A 15732-nucleotide genomic window follows, 5' to 3' on the forward strand; every position below is an offset into this window, starting at 1 on the left:
GAGAATGGGGTGTCAGTAAATGAAGCCTCCAAGCTACGGGCTTTTTTAATGTATAATTCACAAAAGTATTATTACATTTTTATTGCATTATTCTTATGGTTTGATACACACACTGACATGGCCTTTTATGTATTCTTGCCTCCTTAAAGAGAATCATACTTAACAGAATAACACAGCTTCTTCACATGCTAACTGGGGAGTCTGGTGGTACGGCAGATGACAGTTTAAGCCAACTAATCTGCCTGGCCTTCAGCCTAGCTCAAATGGCCATGCTGCTGGTGCATGGAGATCAGTTTAATTATTACATTTCAAGAAAAAACCCATTAGCTTCGTGACCTGCAAAACAGCATAGGCCAGTGTCGATACTCTGGCTGCTTGATACCAGAGGCTAGCTTGTCTGACTGTGGGTGATGAATTAATCACAGTGCATGTTCCTGTCATGCCTGGCAACAGACTACAGCATCATTTGGTTTCCTTTCTCCTGACTCACTATAAAAGACGTGTTCCTGTCTCACTAAGCCACAGGAGAGAAGCTAAAGTGGAACATTCAGAGGACTTTGACTCTACTGAATGTCAGGTTTTGTCATTGGCCACGTTTACAAGGAATCTCATTTGCAGCTGTTGTTGCTGGTAGTAATATGCAAATTATCATTCTTATTCAAAAACTGTGCATTGTGCCAGAGCATGATTTGCATAACAAAATGTTAATTCAGTCTCATGATATTTTAACATAAATTGACATTCACTTTCTTTACATCAAAGAAGTATGTGCACATCTGGGCTTGTGTGGATAGTGGTAATATAGACGGGGAACTGTTAAACACTTCAGCTAGTAAATAAGCCCGATCTAAGTCCTGCACCCTCAGGGACCAGGTCCACCATATAGAATGTTTATGATGCATTTGTTCCCCTAGAACCTTTATAAAAAACTTCATTTATTAGAACTTCAAAGAATGTCCAGGCTTGCTGGGGAAAGAGAATCTTCTGCCTTATTTTGCCTTGAGCAAAAGATCCTCTCTTCTCTTGCTGGTGGATACCATGCAAATAAGCTGCTAGAAGGAAGAAGGACGACACTGAGCAAAATGCGAAGTAGGAGAGAGCAAGGAGACAAGCAAAGCTGCAGGGAAGGTAAAGATACGAATAAAGCAATCTCTGTCATCAGTTCTTAACACTTTAGCAAACAGTAATGAAAGAGAAACTCTTTCATCTATTAGCAAATCACCACAGATCTCACCATGGTTGTTTCTGCACTGACTACTAGGATCAGCTCCATAATCTACTGGAACAAAATGATATTCGGAGACAGTGATTTCTTTATTCGGCTGGCAGCAGAAGATTGGGGGGGCTATCAAGTGGTGCCTGCTGCGTAGTAACAGCTTGAAACCTTATTGATTTAATGTTGGAGTGACTGAAGCAGAGGTCACAGTGGGGTCAACACAATTAGAGTTGGACCCATGCTCTTTAATGAGGAGAAGTGATGAAAGGGTTCCCAATTACTCTGCCAGTTTGTACTGAAAACAACCTGTTAAGAAAGAGCATGATTAACCTTCCACAGCTCTAACTTCTGCTCATTCTTTACATGAGGAGCTGGTGAAGGGGACATTAATTAGTGCTCATAATGTTAGAACTACTGTGTAGAACTTTCTATTTTTACAAAGCCCCTTTAGTAAGACATATTGAGGTCAACAGTCCAGTGTTAGATGGGGCCCATCATGTTTATGTCAAAGGTAAATACTGAAAGAGGAAATGCATGGTACTATGTGCACTCTATTACAATTTTTAAATATGTACAATTGCATACACTTTGAGCAACATTTATTTGACACATAGTTGTGGTATGAACTATACTGTGCAAAAAAATCTTGTGTAGCAAAGGTTGCTATCGATTGAAGAAAAAGGCATCATCTTTTTTTGCCTTCCGCTCAAAAACAGTCTTGCTGACCAACTACACAAAAGTTCAACTTTGTCAGCTTCTTTATTCTGAGAGAGAGAGAGTCAGTGTTTCAGGAAAAAAGCTGCACATCTGTTGTGGATTTTAATCTTTTTCTTTTTGCAGTGCAGTAAACGCAGAAGCGCATTCCATCACGGATACAGTGTTTTTTTCACTGCATGAAAACTAGACTTTATGATCTTCCTGACGGCTGACATCGATCACCTCTACTGATGTCTAAGAACACTAGGCGATTTTGTTCCTCAGAGACTCTTATTGGCATTGAATGGACCAGGTGTTGCTATTGTCAAAGATGCATTATATTATATTATATATTACATCTATGAAGCAATAGGCAGTATATTAACTTATAGCCTTTACGTTAGCTGTGCCTATAGAACATTTGGAAACAGAGGAAACGGCTATCATGTCTCTCCCCAAACAATCAGCTTACCAGCAGCTAAGTAACTAATTTGATCTTGTTCGGCTAATCTGTACAACACCCCCAACACCCCTGCAAAAATGCCACGTGGTTCCATGTGGGTGTAGCTGTGTTGAAAGTCCTTGAAAACAAATTCTTACCAAAAATTGTCGTCAATTTTATATTTCATTTTGACCAAAGGCTTGCTTTTTGCCTTATTGGCTCATAGACATCACAATAATTGTTGTAATGTGATTATGATATGTGACAGTGTGATATGTATTTTTCAAAATTAATGTTAACTATTTTCACACATGAATTGCAACCATGAACTTCTTGAGAAATTATCTAACAAAGGTGCATGTGAGAACACAAGTTGGACATTGAATGCCCTTTAACATGCCATCTCTCTCCATGTGGTGTTGACTGATGTGAGAACATGGCAAGTAAATTCAAATGGAATAAGTGGAATGTTTCCTTTTTCCACTATCTAGACAGCGCTTTCTTCTAAACCACAATGAGTAATTTAAATAGAAAAACCAGGGGAGTGAAGTTTTTACCCTTGTGTAACAGATATGGAAGAAGGAAATTATAGGGTTTAATTTTCCTGACACTGGCCCTTCGGAACAGTGGAAACCAGCTCCAACCACTAGTATGGATCACGCGCTTTGCCCTTAGAAATTTGTTTGGTGTTTGTTTGTGTGTATATATTTTTTAAATTCAGAGACAGACTGATAAATAACTTTATTGTTGATAAATAACTTATAATAAAGTTTAGCATAAAATAATTTGATCTATTTGACCTTTTGGCCTGACTTCTGGCTTTGGATGTAGCAATAAATTTGTGCTCAATGGAATAAGAAAATGTTAATGGTGGTTTGTGTGTTTGTAGTGTTTTGAAGGGTGGTTTACTCAAAGCTCCTTCCTTGCCAGACAGACTGATCATAAAACAGGAAGTACTGTAGTTGACAGAGCTAACAGGAAGCTGGCAGCTTGCAGGGGTTTTACTTCACTCTAGTTTAGTTATGTCCAGCCTTTTTGTCATCACTGTGGTAGTAAATAATTTTTTCATACTTTTAAATATAGACTTAGTTGAAGTTTTGAGACGCACACAAATAAATGCTAGTAATAGTTCCAAATCATTTTTAAATGACTGATGAATATTAGATGACTTAACCTGCATTTAATCTTGGAACATTTCAATGGCCATGAGTTTGAAACACTGTTGCTGATGAACTACGTGGGTGACACAATGTTTCAAACTCCCACACTACACTTCACTATTCATAGGAATTGCTCAGTAGAGTCATGGGTCATGATGTTTCACTGTCAGAAAATGTAGCTTTAAGTGAGCTTAAATTTAAGTGAGCTCTTCATAGTGGATATAGGTTATTGCTTAGTATATTTATAAATTGTATACAACCGGGAAGTATTTTAAAGGAACAGTTTAACATTTTGGGGTATATACTTTACTTTCTTACTAAGATTAATGATATCATTGTCATGTTTATGCAGCAGCTAAACAGCCAGCCGTATGGTGGCCATGTTCATGGATAGAACTTGGCCAGTGCTCTGCATATGACTTATTTAGCCATTTGCAAATATAAAGCAGTGGTAGTAGTGATTGCAAGCTTTACAGTTTAACCGATGTTTATGTGCTCTGCCACAAGTTAACTGCATTGCCGTCAACTCAGTAATGTGTCAGACACAGAGAGAGGGACTAGTGCATTGTTCCAAAGATCTTAACAACAACACTACAATGCCAGGTGTCCACAGCACTACATTTGCTTACAATACATGATAAGAATCTCTGTCACAGCAGTTTCAGTGTTTGTGCAAAACTCTTCATCCTAGCTTAGTGCCTTAGGATGGCACTACTCAGCAATTCCGCTTTAAAGACTTCTTGAAACATCTAAACAAAATCTGCCATAAATAAAAAAAAAACAGTCAGAGATGTGCTCTTCTGCTGGGCTCTGCCAAACCTAAGCAGCCCATATATTCATGCACCATAGTGTTCAGTCACCCAGCACTAGCTTGGTGCTGGTTATTAACAACTCCAAAAATAAGTACTGCTACAGCTACATTCGCCCACACTAACATTCACTAAGCAACATCATTTGTTTGAATCATAAAAATAACAACTTGCATTTTTTTAAAACTTGATTCAAATTTAAACTGACAAACAAAAGCACAGAGAATAATTATTAAAGGTAAAACTTTCTTTGGCGTTCCTTTTTATTTTACAGACCACAGTTTTGTCTTTGGCTGAGCTCAATATTCTTTACTTCTGCTTTACGTCCATGTGATTATTCAAAGATTTTGTCACTTTGTCTAACAACTTAGAACTATGTGAAGTTTTAGCAAATGTATTTGGCTGTCAGCTATTTTTTTTGCAAAGAGGTTACAATGTGTGTACTCCCCATTCATATGTACTCTTGTGTGGCACTCACCATATTTTATCTGTAAAACAATGTTAGGTGGAAGCTCTTTGACTCTTATTTACCAAATCAACAAGAAGTGAGATTCTGCTATTGAAGAGACATACGAGATAAATTAAAATCCAGCGCAATCCAACCTTGGAAAAGTGTGTTTCACACCCTGACAAAGCATTGTCACGCTTCCGAATATCCACAGGAATTGGATTTCATGGGCGAGATAAGGCGGAGGGTTTTTGACTGTGAGGTTCACTCTAGGGTTTAGCGCTCCCTGTTTAAGGATGTATCAAGAGGAGAGCATCTTCTAACGTTAGAGAGGTGCTGAAAGGGTCAGAGCAAGTTTAAATGATGAAATCAAATGTATTTTTTAAATTGATGTTTCCCCATTTTTTATGTTGGTGTTTATCCGTATAATTAACACTTTATTATGATCTGATATTTGTGTGTTACTTCACCACAAAAGGAGAAATTCCACAGCAATATCACATTTGTTACCAGTGTATGAAACACATCCTAAATTACTGTAATTTTCTTTTAGGCAAGGGAAGACAGGTTTATTTATAGAGACATGGCAGTGCTCAGTGCTTTACACAAACATCAAGAGCATTACATAAAAAAGCAAAGGAAATTACAAATATAAAATAAAACAAAATAAAATAACGAGAAACTGTCAACAGGATGCATACAGTGAGTTACCTATGACACAGACATACATCATCATTGCCATCATCACCACCACCATCGTCACCACCATCCCCACAATAGCCATCATCACATTCACTAGTGTACATACCCAAGAACGTATATTCAAAAGGAAAAAGAACATCTCTTCATCTTAATTCAAAGCAGTAGCGAATAAAACAGTTTTAAGATCAAACTTAAAACAAATTTAAAAATGTACTTAAAATTAAAAGAACTAAGATTTGGAGCAGACGTCAGGTTTTGTAGTAGTATGTTGCAGATATTGGGAGCACAAATAGTAGATGCTGATGTTCTTGTTTAGTTTGAATTCTCAGAATGGAAAAAAGCAAACTGTTAAAGTGATCTAGTTACTCAATGTTTTAGAATAGATGGGACTTTTTGTTTGGGTGTAATAATATGACAGTACATGGATGATTTGTGTGTTTGTGAGTGCTGGTTGTCTGTTGGGTCATCTCTGTTTGTATTAATTTTCATATCAGCCAGACAGTTTCTGCCATAGTAACATTGATCAGGACAGCTTGTCTGGGAAACATGTGAATGAACGGTGTAAAACAGACTCCACTGAAGCATGGGCAGCCTGAAACAAAGCAATTGTTGCTACTACAGAGAGGAAAAAGTGTCCATAAGCATTTGGCAATTTTGTGTTTCAGTAGTATTCCATTGTTTCTGGATCCAAGGTTGCATCATCTTTCATTCTTTTTAAAATGTCAGCAATAAAGCATTCAGAGAAAAACATGGAGACTAGACATTTACTGCCAGTAGGGCTGCCACAAACGATTATTTTTGCAATTAGTCGACTAATCAGAGCATGCATCCATTGGATGTAAACGTACAGCTTATTGCACCAGCATGCATCTGCTCTTATATAACTATCATTAGCTTACAGCTTTAAGTGTTTAAGGTATGTGCTAACTAAAAATAAAGACAAGATGATAGTTTATTAAATTTTAATGACATTTGCAGATTGTTTCGGTGGAGTTTAATAAACTCTGCCGTCTGCTCCTTGCTATCTAAAATATAACAGGACACCGGAGTATATTCTCGAGCATCTCACACTTCTGATAATCAGTTGTCTCTTTGACGTTTATTCAGCTGTGTAGAAACTATAACTTTAATCTCAGCCAAACCGATTTACTCAGGAACAAATAAAATACTAGAAAAAGCCAAACAGTATCAATTTTAAGTTATCTAAGTGACTTATATATCACGTTTAACCTGAGTAGCGAAAGACGGCGGTGGATTTGAAAACGATTTGCCGGGAGTCCGGTGTTCTCACGGCTCTAGTGAGCCTTGCCCCTGGCTAGCTATCGAGCTGGTGGATAACAGACGTTTCCGAAAATGTCGGAGCGCTTTTGAAAAAATGTGGTGTCTTGATAAACTGAGCAGATATTTCAGGTTTACACAGCTACATTCTCACCTGCAAATATGTTAAACGTTTATTTTGTGACCCAGAAAGAATAATAAGAGTAATATTAAAACTAACTAGCTGCCGCCATTGTTGACAACTGAGCTGGGCTGTGCTATGAATTCTGGGACAAAGCTCCTTCTTCTGGCATCCTTGTACATGCAGTGCTGCCATCTTCTGTTTCAGTCCGTTATTACACTCTTAAATCCTACTACTTATTCCTGCGCCTTTTGGGATCTTACAAAGCTTCAAACGACGCTTCGACTATTAAATTAGTCGTCGACGTAATCGTGACTAGTCGACTAATCATGGCAGCCCTAACTGCCAGCATGAACAACAAATCTTAACCACATCTTTAATATTTACCATCATTTACCTATTTGCAAATTATTCACTGACATCGATTTTCTAGCTTACAATACTAACACATGGCAGCTACAAATTATTCACCTTTCTATGACTATATTTAGGCCCTTGACGGACCTTTTTTGGGGAAAAAGTCAAAGCGATGGCTAACTAATGATAAAGTACTCGATATGTTACATGTATTAATATTTCAGGGAAACCACAATCTTCCCCTGATGTAGCCAAAAAATGACAAAACACAAGAGAAGGTGAACCCAGAGTCCTGTGCTGTGTCCTCCTACTATTAAGCACTTAATGTGTGAGTTGCTAAATATATTAGAAAAGAGCACTGGTCCACTATCCAGTCCAGAATCTAACACTAGTGTGTAATAAGTAAAGGGGTCTTAAAAACAAACTTTAATTTGTCTTTAATTATAAAAATATCCCATTAAAAAGGTTAGCATTAGTGCAATTCAAAAAAGACAAACAGACCTAACATTTGTCTTTTTTTGGTACATTTTTCCACATTTTCTTTTTGAAGCAAATAAAGTGATAGGAAATATTCCCACAGAATGCATTTTGTGGTAAGAGAAACAGCAAGCTGTCCCCTAGTAGGAGGGTCAGTGGTTCAATTCCTGGCTTCTCCAGTCCGCATGTCAAAGTTTCCTTAGACAAGAAGCTGAATCCTGCTGCCTCCGATGCATCAATCAGAGTTTACTTGAAATAGGAAGGATAAATGCAGCTTGTAGCATAGAAGCACTTTGAGTGCTCAATTTCAGTACAAAGTGTTGGAGTAGTTAGTGGTTTCTAATGTAAATCTTACATAATCTGAGTTATATATGGATGCAAATTGCTTCCACAACAACACTTCTATTAATTTGGCAAGTTGGCAGCTTGGTTCAAAGTAATTATTGTACTGATTTTAGCCACCATATTTTTCATATCATAGGCAGCATGGTGGTGCAGCGGCACTGTCACAACACGAAAGTTTCCTTGTTATCCAGCTCCCTCCCACAGTCCAAAGACATGTTGGATTAATTGGTGATTATAAACTGGTCGTGGGTGTGGATGCGAGCATGAATAGTTGTCTGTCTGTCTCTATGGTAGACTGGTGGTCTATCCAGAGTATACTCGGCCTCTTGCCCTGTGACAGCTGGGACAGACTCCAGCCTGTTATGAAAATGGATAGATGATTAGAGGTCATTAATGACCAGTGAAGCAGCAGATTCTTGAAAGATTTTTGCAATAATGTCAAACTTTAAATCTGCTACAAAATGAAAAAGCACCATCTCAGGTAAGTTTTCAATGTTATTACATAAGATGCATTTATACTGAACACATTTATACTGATATAAATATATAATAGCAAACAATGAACACATTCAGCTGTTTCTAATTCAACAGGCTTCCAAATTGGAAGAATAAACATTTCCCTTCTTAACATTTAAGATCTTCTAAAATCATTTTACACCAAACTAAAGTAATTTCTGGCACTAGCAACTAACGGGGCAGTCCCATTTATTCAGATAGGCCGGCTAAGAGGCTAGTTATGGTTATGACTTTACTTAATGTGACCTGAAGTGTTAAAATTTAGCAGATTTAAGCAGATCATCATGTTTTAACAACAGAATGCTGTGACTAAGATAGTACAAAGTCCAGTCTGTTATCCTAATAATACCAGAGCAATACCAGGGTTTATCTGATTGAAACTTAGAACACTGCAAATATTCAACACTCAAAAGCACAGGCTGAAATAAATATCTGCATGATGATGATGTTTGCAGGGATGAGTATCATGGAAAGGATTTTCTTTCTCTCTTTTTAAAATATTTGTGTCTTCCCATCAAATCATCCAGATTGTAAAACCGATAAATCCGTGTGACCTTTAAATCCCAAACATACAAGGAGTCTTTGTCTGTTACAGTTTATATTCTGTCGTGACTTCCGAAGGGTCAGTTGGAATCTCGGCGATGGTGAACAGGAAGCATTAGAGTGATAGCGTGCCTTTTCTTGCAAATTAATTGTGTTTAAATATAACTTTGCTTTAAATGTTAAAACAAAAACAGAAAATGTAGGGTTTCAAATAATCATTTAAATGGAACAAGAACAAAGTGGGCTAAGATACATTTGGAATTAAAATGGTATTTTGGAAAATTTAAGTGTGTGTGGGGGTTTTTTTTTAGTGGTATTTAACTATATTACCATTTAAGATATGTGCACTACATTTAAATCTATAAAAATAACCAATACATTTTCTCTGGTGAAAGACAAATGCATTTGTTCTATCTCTCAACCCTGTGAACTGGGTCTGCTGTGGGGGTTTTGGTGGCTCAGCGCTGGGCTCCACATGCTGCAATAATCCAGGGAGGGTTAGGATAAAGCCTGGCTTCGTCTCACTCTCTGCCTCCTCCCAGATCAGATGAGATTAGGTAAGAGCTAAGGAGCTCTGCGGGAAGGCAGGGCTCAGAAACACTGAGGTTGAAGAAAGGAGGGACGCATCAAGGCAGGTGGTCACTCCTGCAAGAGGAGAAAGCCAGAAAGCAGAGGTGAATCCACTAAAGACAGCTGGCCTGGTTGGTGCAGATAAAGAAGAGGTTGGTGCAAGCTACAGTATACAGAGGCGTGTGATGAAGTATGGTACATACAGTATGACGCTTATTCTCTATGTATTACAGTGTCTGTGCTCATGTGTCTCTTTATAATTATAGATTCAGCTCCGGAGTGAAAGGAACGCTCTCTAGAACAAACAGAAAGTTCAGTCTTTGGCTCAATTGTGTGTTCCAGCAATAGTAGTTGAGAAGCTGGTGAGGGATCATATCCTTGTTGTTGGACCAGCACGTGTTTAGTCAGTCTCGCTTCGTGTCCTCTTAATGGCTCTCTTTATGGTGTTTTGAAAAGATGTCCTCCTTCTTTCTACAAAACTGCAATCAACAGTGACAGCAAAATGTGAAATGCCAAACTGCAGAGGAAAATTTCAAAATGGTAGAAATGGATTTTGTGTCCCTGACTAATGTATGTTTATTATTCATTCTTCTTTCTGTTCCTTCTTTCCTTGCATAACTGGCATTTTCAGTGTAAGCAGTGTGTGACCCTTTGCACTCTATGATTTGTCCAAGTATTTGAATATCTTTGCTGAATAGAACTGTTTCTGTGACTGCTCGTACACAGTAAATAAACAATGATTAAGTTAACGCTGATTGTTGCTCTCTTTCAGAAAGCCATGCTAAGCTGATGGACTAACAGGAGCTGACAGGGGGACTATGTGTTGAGGATTGTCTTTTAAATTTTTATATACTTGGAGCCCTCTGATATTCATCTTTGGTTGTTGGTGGACGTTGCTTTAGCAATGGGAAGGAAGAAGATTCAAATCACCCGTATCGTTGATGAGAGGAACCGACAGGTGAGTGTCTTCTTCCTTTGTCTTCTTAAATGTCTTTAGTTTTTGCGCAAAATATCTTTGCGTTGTTGTTTTATGTCAGTGCTGAAATCTGCTGTGTACTTTAACTGTTGAGAACACCTTCTAGTTTTAGCATTTATTTCATTGTTATGTTTCGTTTTCGTGATATCTCATGTGTCGATGTGTGGCCCATGTGGCGCTCCTGCTCAGAGCACACTCTAAAAATGTGACGTTCACTGTGCTGATTCCACGATCCCAAAGAGTCGCATAAAAGTAGAAGTGCCATTTTAGTCAGGTACCCGTTTCTAATAAAAAGACACATATTATGTACATGAGCACGTACTGATAGGTTCATTAACACTTTGTAAAAGCATCCTGCACCCAACCTTTTGCTGGTACACTTTTGTTTAAATCTAAGAAGCTCCCAGAGGTTTCTTTAAGCTGTTTCACTTTTGAGAGTGTAGTGGTCACAGCTGGTGGCGAGGGCAGTAATTTGGGGTTAGCTGGGTCCGGACAGCACCCTGTCATTAGCAGGGTGGGTCAGTGTTAGGGACACACAGTGGCCTTCTCTCCTCACCGTCTCCTTACGCAGCCACATTGCTGCCCACTGGAATCCCTCTCTGTCTGTCTCCTCTATATATATCACCCCCAACAGCACAACAAATACCAGCCTGTCTGGAAGGAAGGCACAGACTCTGGAAATAGGGATGTGGCTGGAAAATAAATATCTGGGATAATGTTTATATTTGATGTTTGGTTGTCTTGGCTGAAGCATTTTTAGATAGACACTGCTTCAGTTGTGTGGCGTGCACTATCACTTGAGTCTGCCGTATATTTAGGTTCTTGTACTCTATTTTGGGAAGTTGGTTTGTGTTTGTTTTTTTTTAATCTGTCAAGTGCATGAAGTGTTTTCAGCAGTTTTTCCTCTTTTTAATGTATCAGACTATCACACATCATGCACAATATACAGCAATGACTTGGCTTTAGTGGAAAGATGCACTAGTGATAGATGGTGTTTATGCAGCCACACACTCTAATAGAGGAACAGTGTAGTTTTTGGTAATCTCTTTTCACGTGTATTTGCAAGTTATGCTCAAGAAATAGTATCACTTGAAACTTGTTTTCAGAGACAACAGTTTACAAGTTAACTGACCTTATGCCTTTGGAAACTGATTGTTTAATGTTGCTGAATTTGCACATTTGCTCAATTACAAAGAAATGAACAGTTTGTAATTTTCATGGTTTCATTTTAATGGAGAGGGGCAGAATATGAACCAATGATCCAGAGAGAAAACATTAAATAATAGTTATACATTGATTTGCATGTCATTGGGTGAAGTAAGTATTTGATTCTCTACAGACAGAATTCTGGCTCCCATAGATTGTAATTCCTGTTCCACATGGGCACACAGCCAATCAATCAATCAGTCAGTTACAGGTGCTCCTGATTTCATCTCATTATGTGGATATAACACACTTATATACAGAATCAGTTTCTTCCATTTCCACCTATCTACCACCGTGGGCAAGACCAAAGAGTTGTCAAAGGACGTCAGGGACAAGACTGTGGACTGCTGGAATGGCTACAAGACCATCAGCAAAAAGCTTGGTGAGAAGGTGAACTTCTGCTAAGATTATTAAAAAATGGAAAACAAAGTGACCATCAGTCACCCACAGTCTGAGCTCTATGCAAGATCTTGCCTCATGGGGTGAGAATAAAAATGAGAAAGTTGGTGGTTTAGGCGAGAACTACACATGACAAGGTTGTAACTGATCTCAAGGCAGTTGGTATCCCAGTCACCAAGCACTTCATTAGTAACACAATATGCTGTAATGGATTGATGATCCCAACATCCCCTCGCTTGAGAAGGCATGTGTACAGGCCTATCTTAAGTTTATCAGTGAACATCTAAATGATTAAGAGAAGGTTTGGGAGAAAAAAACTGTGGTTAGATGAAAGTTTTGCATAACATTCATTTGCTGTGTTTGTGGAAACACTGAGTATAACCCAAAGAACATCATCCCCACAATCAAGCATGGAAGTGGAAACGTTCTGTTTGGGGGCTGTTTTTCTGCTAAGGGTACAGGATGGCTTCACTGCAGTGAGGGGCCAATGGACAGACCCATGTATAAAAAAAACCCCTCCTTCCCTCAACCTGAACATTGAAAATCGGTCCTGGATGGGCCTTTCAGCCTGTCAATGATCCAAAATAACTGCCAAGGCAACAAAGGAGTGGCTGAAGAAGAAGTACATCAATGAGTTGCCAAGCAGGAGCCAAGAAAGCTAAAATAATTTATAGAGTTTCTGTGAAGAGGTGTGGGCCAAATTCCCTCCTGAGATGTGTGCTGATCTGGTGACCAACAAGAAACATCTTACCGCTGTGCTTGCCAACAAGGTTGTCTCTACGAAGTACTAAGTACTCAAGTACTAAGTAAGGGAATCAAATACTTATTGTACTCAATGACATGCTAATCAATTCATAACTTTTATGTCATGTGTTTTTATTTTTATTTTTATTTTTATTTTTCAGTTCTGTCTGAAGCTGTACAGTTTTGTTTTTTTTTACAAGTGAGCACACTTACGAATTCAGGACGTGTTTATTTCCCAAACTGTAAGACTGTCATTCAGTTCACCACTATCATTTAATCTTGTTACTGTAACATGTTTGCAAAAACGATTCTGCGAGAATTACTATACAAAATATTGCGACTAGGCACACATTACATTATAGCAGCCCGGATGGGAAGAAAATAAAAATGTTTATGAATGTTTGTGTGCAAATAATTCAGTCCCAGTCAATGTATATTTGGTGTTCTATACTATAAAAAAGAAAAGTCAATCTACAGTGCATTGAGTAAAATTCTTCAAATGAGGCTTAAACCAGAGACCACATATTTACCCATCTGAGGGTTTACCATGTAGACTATAGTCAAACTAGCTTTACAATGTCAGCTGTCGATAAATGAAAGAAAACAACGTTATTTTACTGCAAATACAGTTAAATACTTTGGTAACAGTAAAGATATGAATTTTTTAGGACTTGCAGTTAGATCAAAGTTAGTCTGTGTTATTTCTGCTTTATAACTGTAGTATGTAAAGCAATGACATACTGTATATAATACCAGGATATAAAATGGTTTCCTCACTTCGGGAATGCATAAAACAGGAAAAGTAAAAAAGAATGTCAGAGGAGTGGATATTTTCTACTAAACAGGTACTGTGCACACAGTTTCTTGAAACACCACTAAGCCATCACTCAAGTGGTATTATTTAGAATTCCCATCAATTAAATAAATCGTTTGGCAGAAAAGCAACTAAAAGCTAAAAATAGAGAAAAAGATTTTTGTTATTTGACTGTGAATAGTTTAGATTTAGCTCTAATAATAATGTGTCCTGTGTCGGTATACAGTTTCGTACAACTGGGCTGTTTTGAAAGTTGTAAATCTGTCTCTAGTCCCAATTATATTTTACAGAGGTAATAATCAAGACACTTCCTGTTATAATTCTTGGCCATAATGATGCTTGAGTGTCATGACAGCGGTATGGTAAGATCTGTAAAAGTGCTCAGAACAATAAGTGTAAAGGAAAGTGTAAAGAACTGAACTACAGAAATAACCATGTAAAAAGAAATATACCTGACACTCAACATTGCCAGAAAGCTTTGAGATGTGAGTCTGCAGAAGCTTCTGGAACTGAAAAGATATGAGTCAGGATCCCAGAAGCTATGACAGAAGTAAGACATACCCAGATAAATACAGATGATTCATTGCAGGGAGTGAGCTACACACCAAAAAAGGGATAAGAGCATGATCCATGTGTGACCTGTGGGTTTACACTGAGCTGTAAATGGTCCACTCCAAACAATATGTTTTAGCTTTATGGTCTGGAGGAATATGGAGGTGTCAAGAATGACTGTTCTACTTTATAAGCCATAGTGCAATATAACACTACAGTATGAGCTTAAAGGGGGGTTTGACTGTATTTCTGCCGAAAATGTTTATGCACAGCCCTCTGTCTTACTAATAAAGTTGAACACCTTGATGGTAATCATTAAGGGAGGTGAAACATTACATAGTTTCTTTCCCCACCTACCTTTCCCATCCACTCCACTCATTCAGTAACATTCCACTAGAAACTGCAGTGTTACTGAATTAGTATTTCCAGATTATTACTGCGTTCTTTCAGAAGTGCAGAACTAGAGAACTAGAGATCCCCCACCCCTTGTCTCTTCCTGTTTGACACTTACACACACATTTTAATTCTCTTCTCTTTTCTCTGAAAACTATCAGCCAGTGAACACGGCGGTAGGATGAGCTGACAAATGTATCGCTTGTTTTGGAAGAGTTGTTTAAACACCTAAAATGAAACATTTATGTTAGTGCAGATTTGTATTACTATTGCTATCATTGCACCATACATTCACATCAGAGGCCACGGGGCAAAGCACTGCGGATTACCTGTTCAGAAGCCATTAGATGGACTATTTAGATTTCACTGCTTTAAAAGACATTTTTTTTAATATTATTGGGTTATGAAGACAAAAACATTTAATTGTTACTGTAAAAAGGGATTTTGTTTTTGAAAGATTTATAACATTTTCAACACACAGCACAGAGTACAAAGCAAACGGTGATTTATTACTTCAGACAGAACACATTCAAAAATATTTTTGGATGCCGTGTAGCCTTAATTTTATAAATACTCTGACTTGCTTGTGAAAATCTAGAAAGAACCAACAGGTATGACCCTTTATTTGACCTGTTGTAGGTTAGCTATTCTAGGCTGATCTCTGGCTTTTGTTCTTCCAGGTGACTTTCATGAAGAGAAAGTTTGGCCTGATGAAGAAGGCCTACGAGTTAAGTGTTCTGTGTGACTGTGAAATTGCCCTCATCATCTTCAATGGCTCCAACAAGCTGTTTCAGTACGCCAGTACCGACATGGATAAAGTCCTGCTGAAGTACACAGAATACAACGAACCCCACGAGAGCAGAACCAACTCTGACATCGTCGAGGTACGTGGTAGGACGCTGTTCTTAACCTTTTACTCATGTCACTGCTTTGACCTTTGGATAGTCTGTTTGTAGAGACGTCTTTTG

At 38.1% G+C, this 15732-nt stretch overlaps 1 protein-coding gene across 4 annotated transcripts in view; it reads left to right on the forward strand.

The window, feature by feature from the left end:
- LOC101478337 (myocyte-specific enhancer factor 2A) overlaps window positions 1-15732 on the forward strand; it is a 45807-nt gene that overhangs the window by 11099 nt on the left and 18976 nt on the right. For 2 of the 4 annotated variants that reach the window (XM_004539783.5, XM_004539786.5), the window contains exons 2-3: window positions 10453-10638; window positions 15445-15648. In XM_004539783.5, coding sequence (XP_004539840.2) covers window positions 10585-10638; window positions 15445-15648 — 258 coding nt within the window. In that variant the 5' untranslated portion in view covers window positions 10453-10584. Of the gene's footprint in view, window positions 1-9707; window positions 9833-10069; window positions 10313-10452; window positions 10639-15444; window positions 15649-15732 lie in introns of those variants that run through there. The other 2 variants (XM_004539784.6, XM_004539785.5) reach the window with 2 other exon arrangements.

This window comes from Maylandia zebra, linkage group LG1 (genome assembly GCF_041146795.1).
Source record: "Maylandia zebra isolate NMK-2024a linkage group LG1, Mzebra_GT3a, whole genome shotgun sequence".
NCBI classification, from domain to species: Eukaryota; Metazoa; Chordata; class Actinopteri; order Cichliformes; family Cichlidae; genus Maylandia; species Maylandia zebra.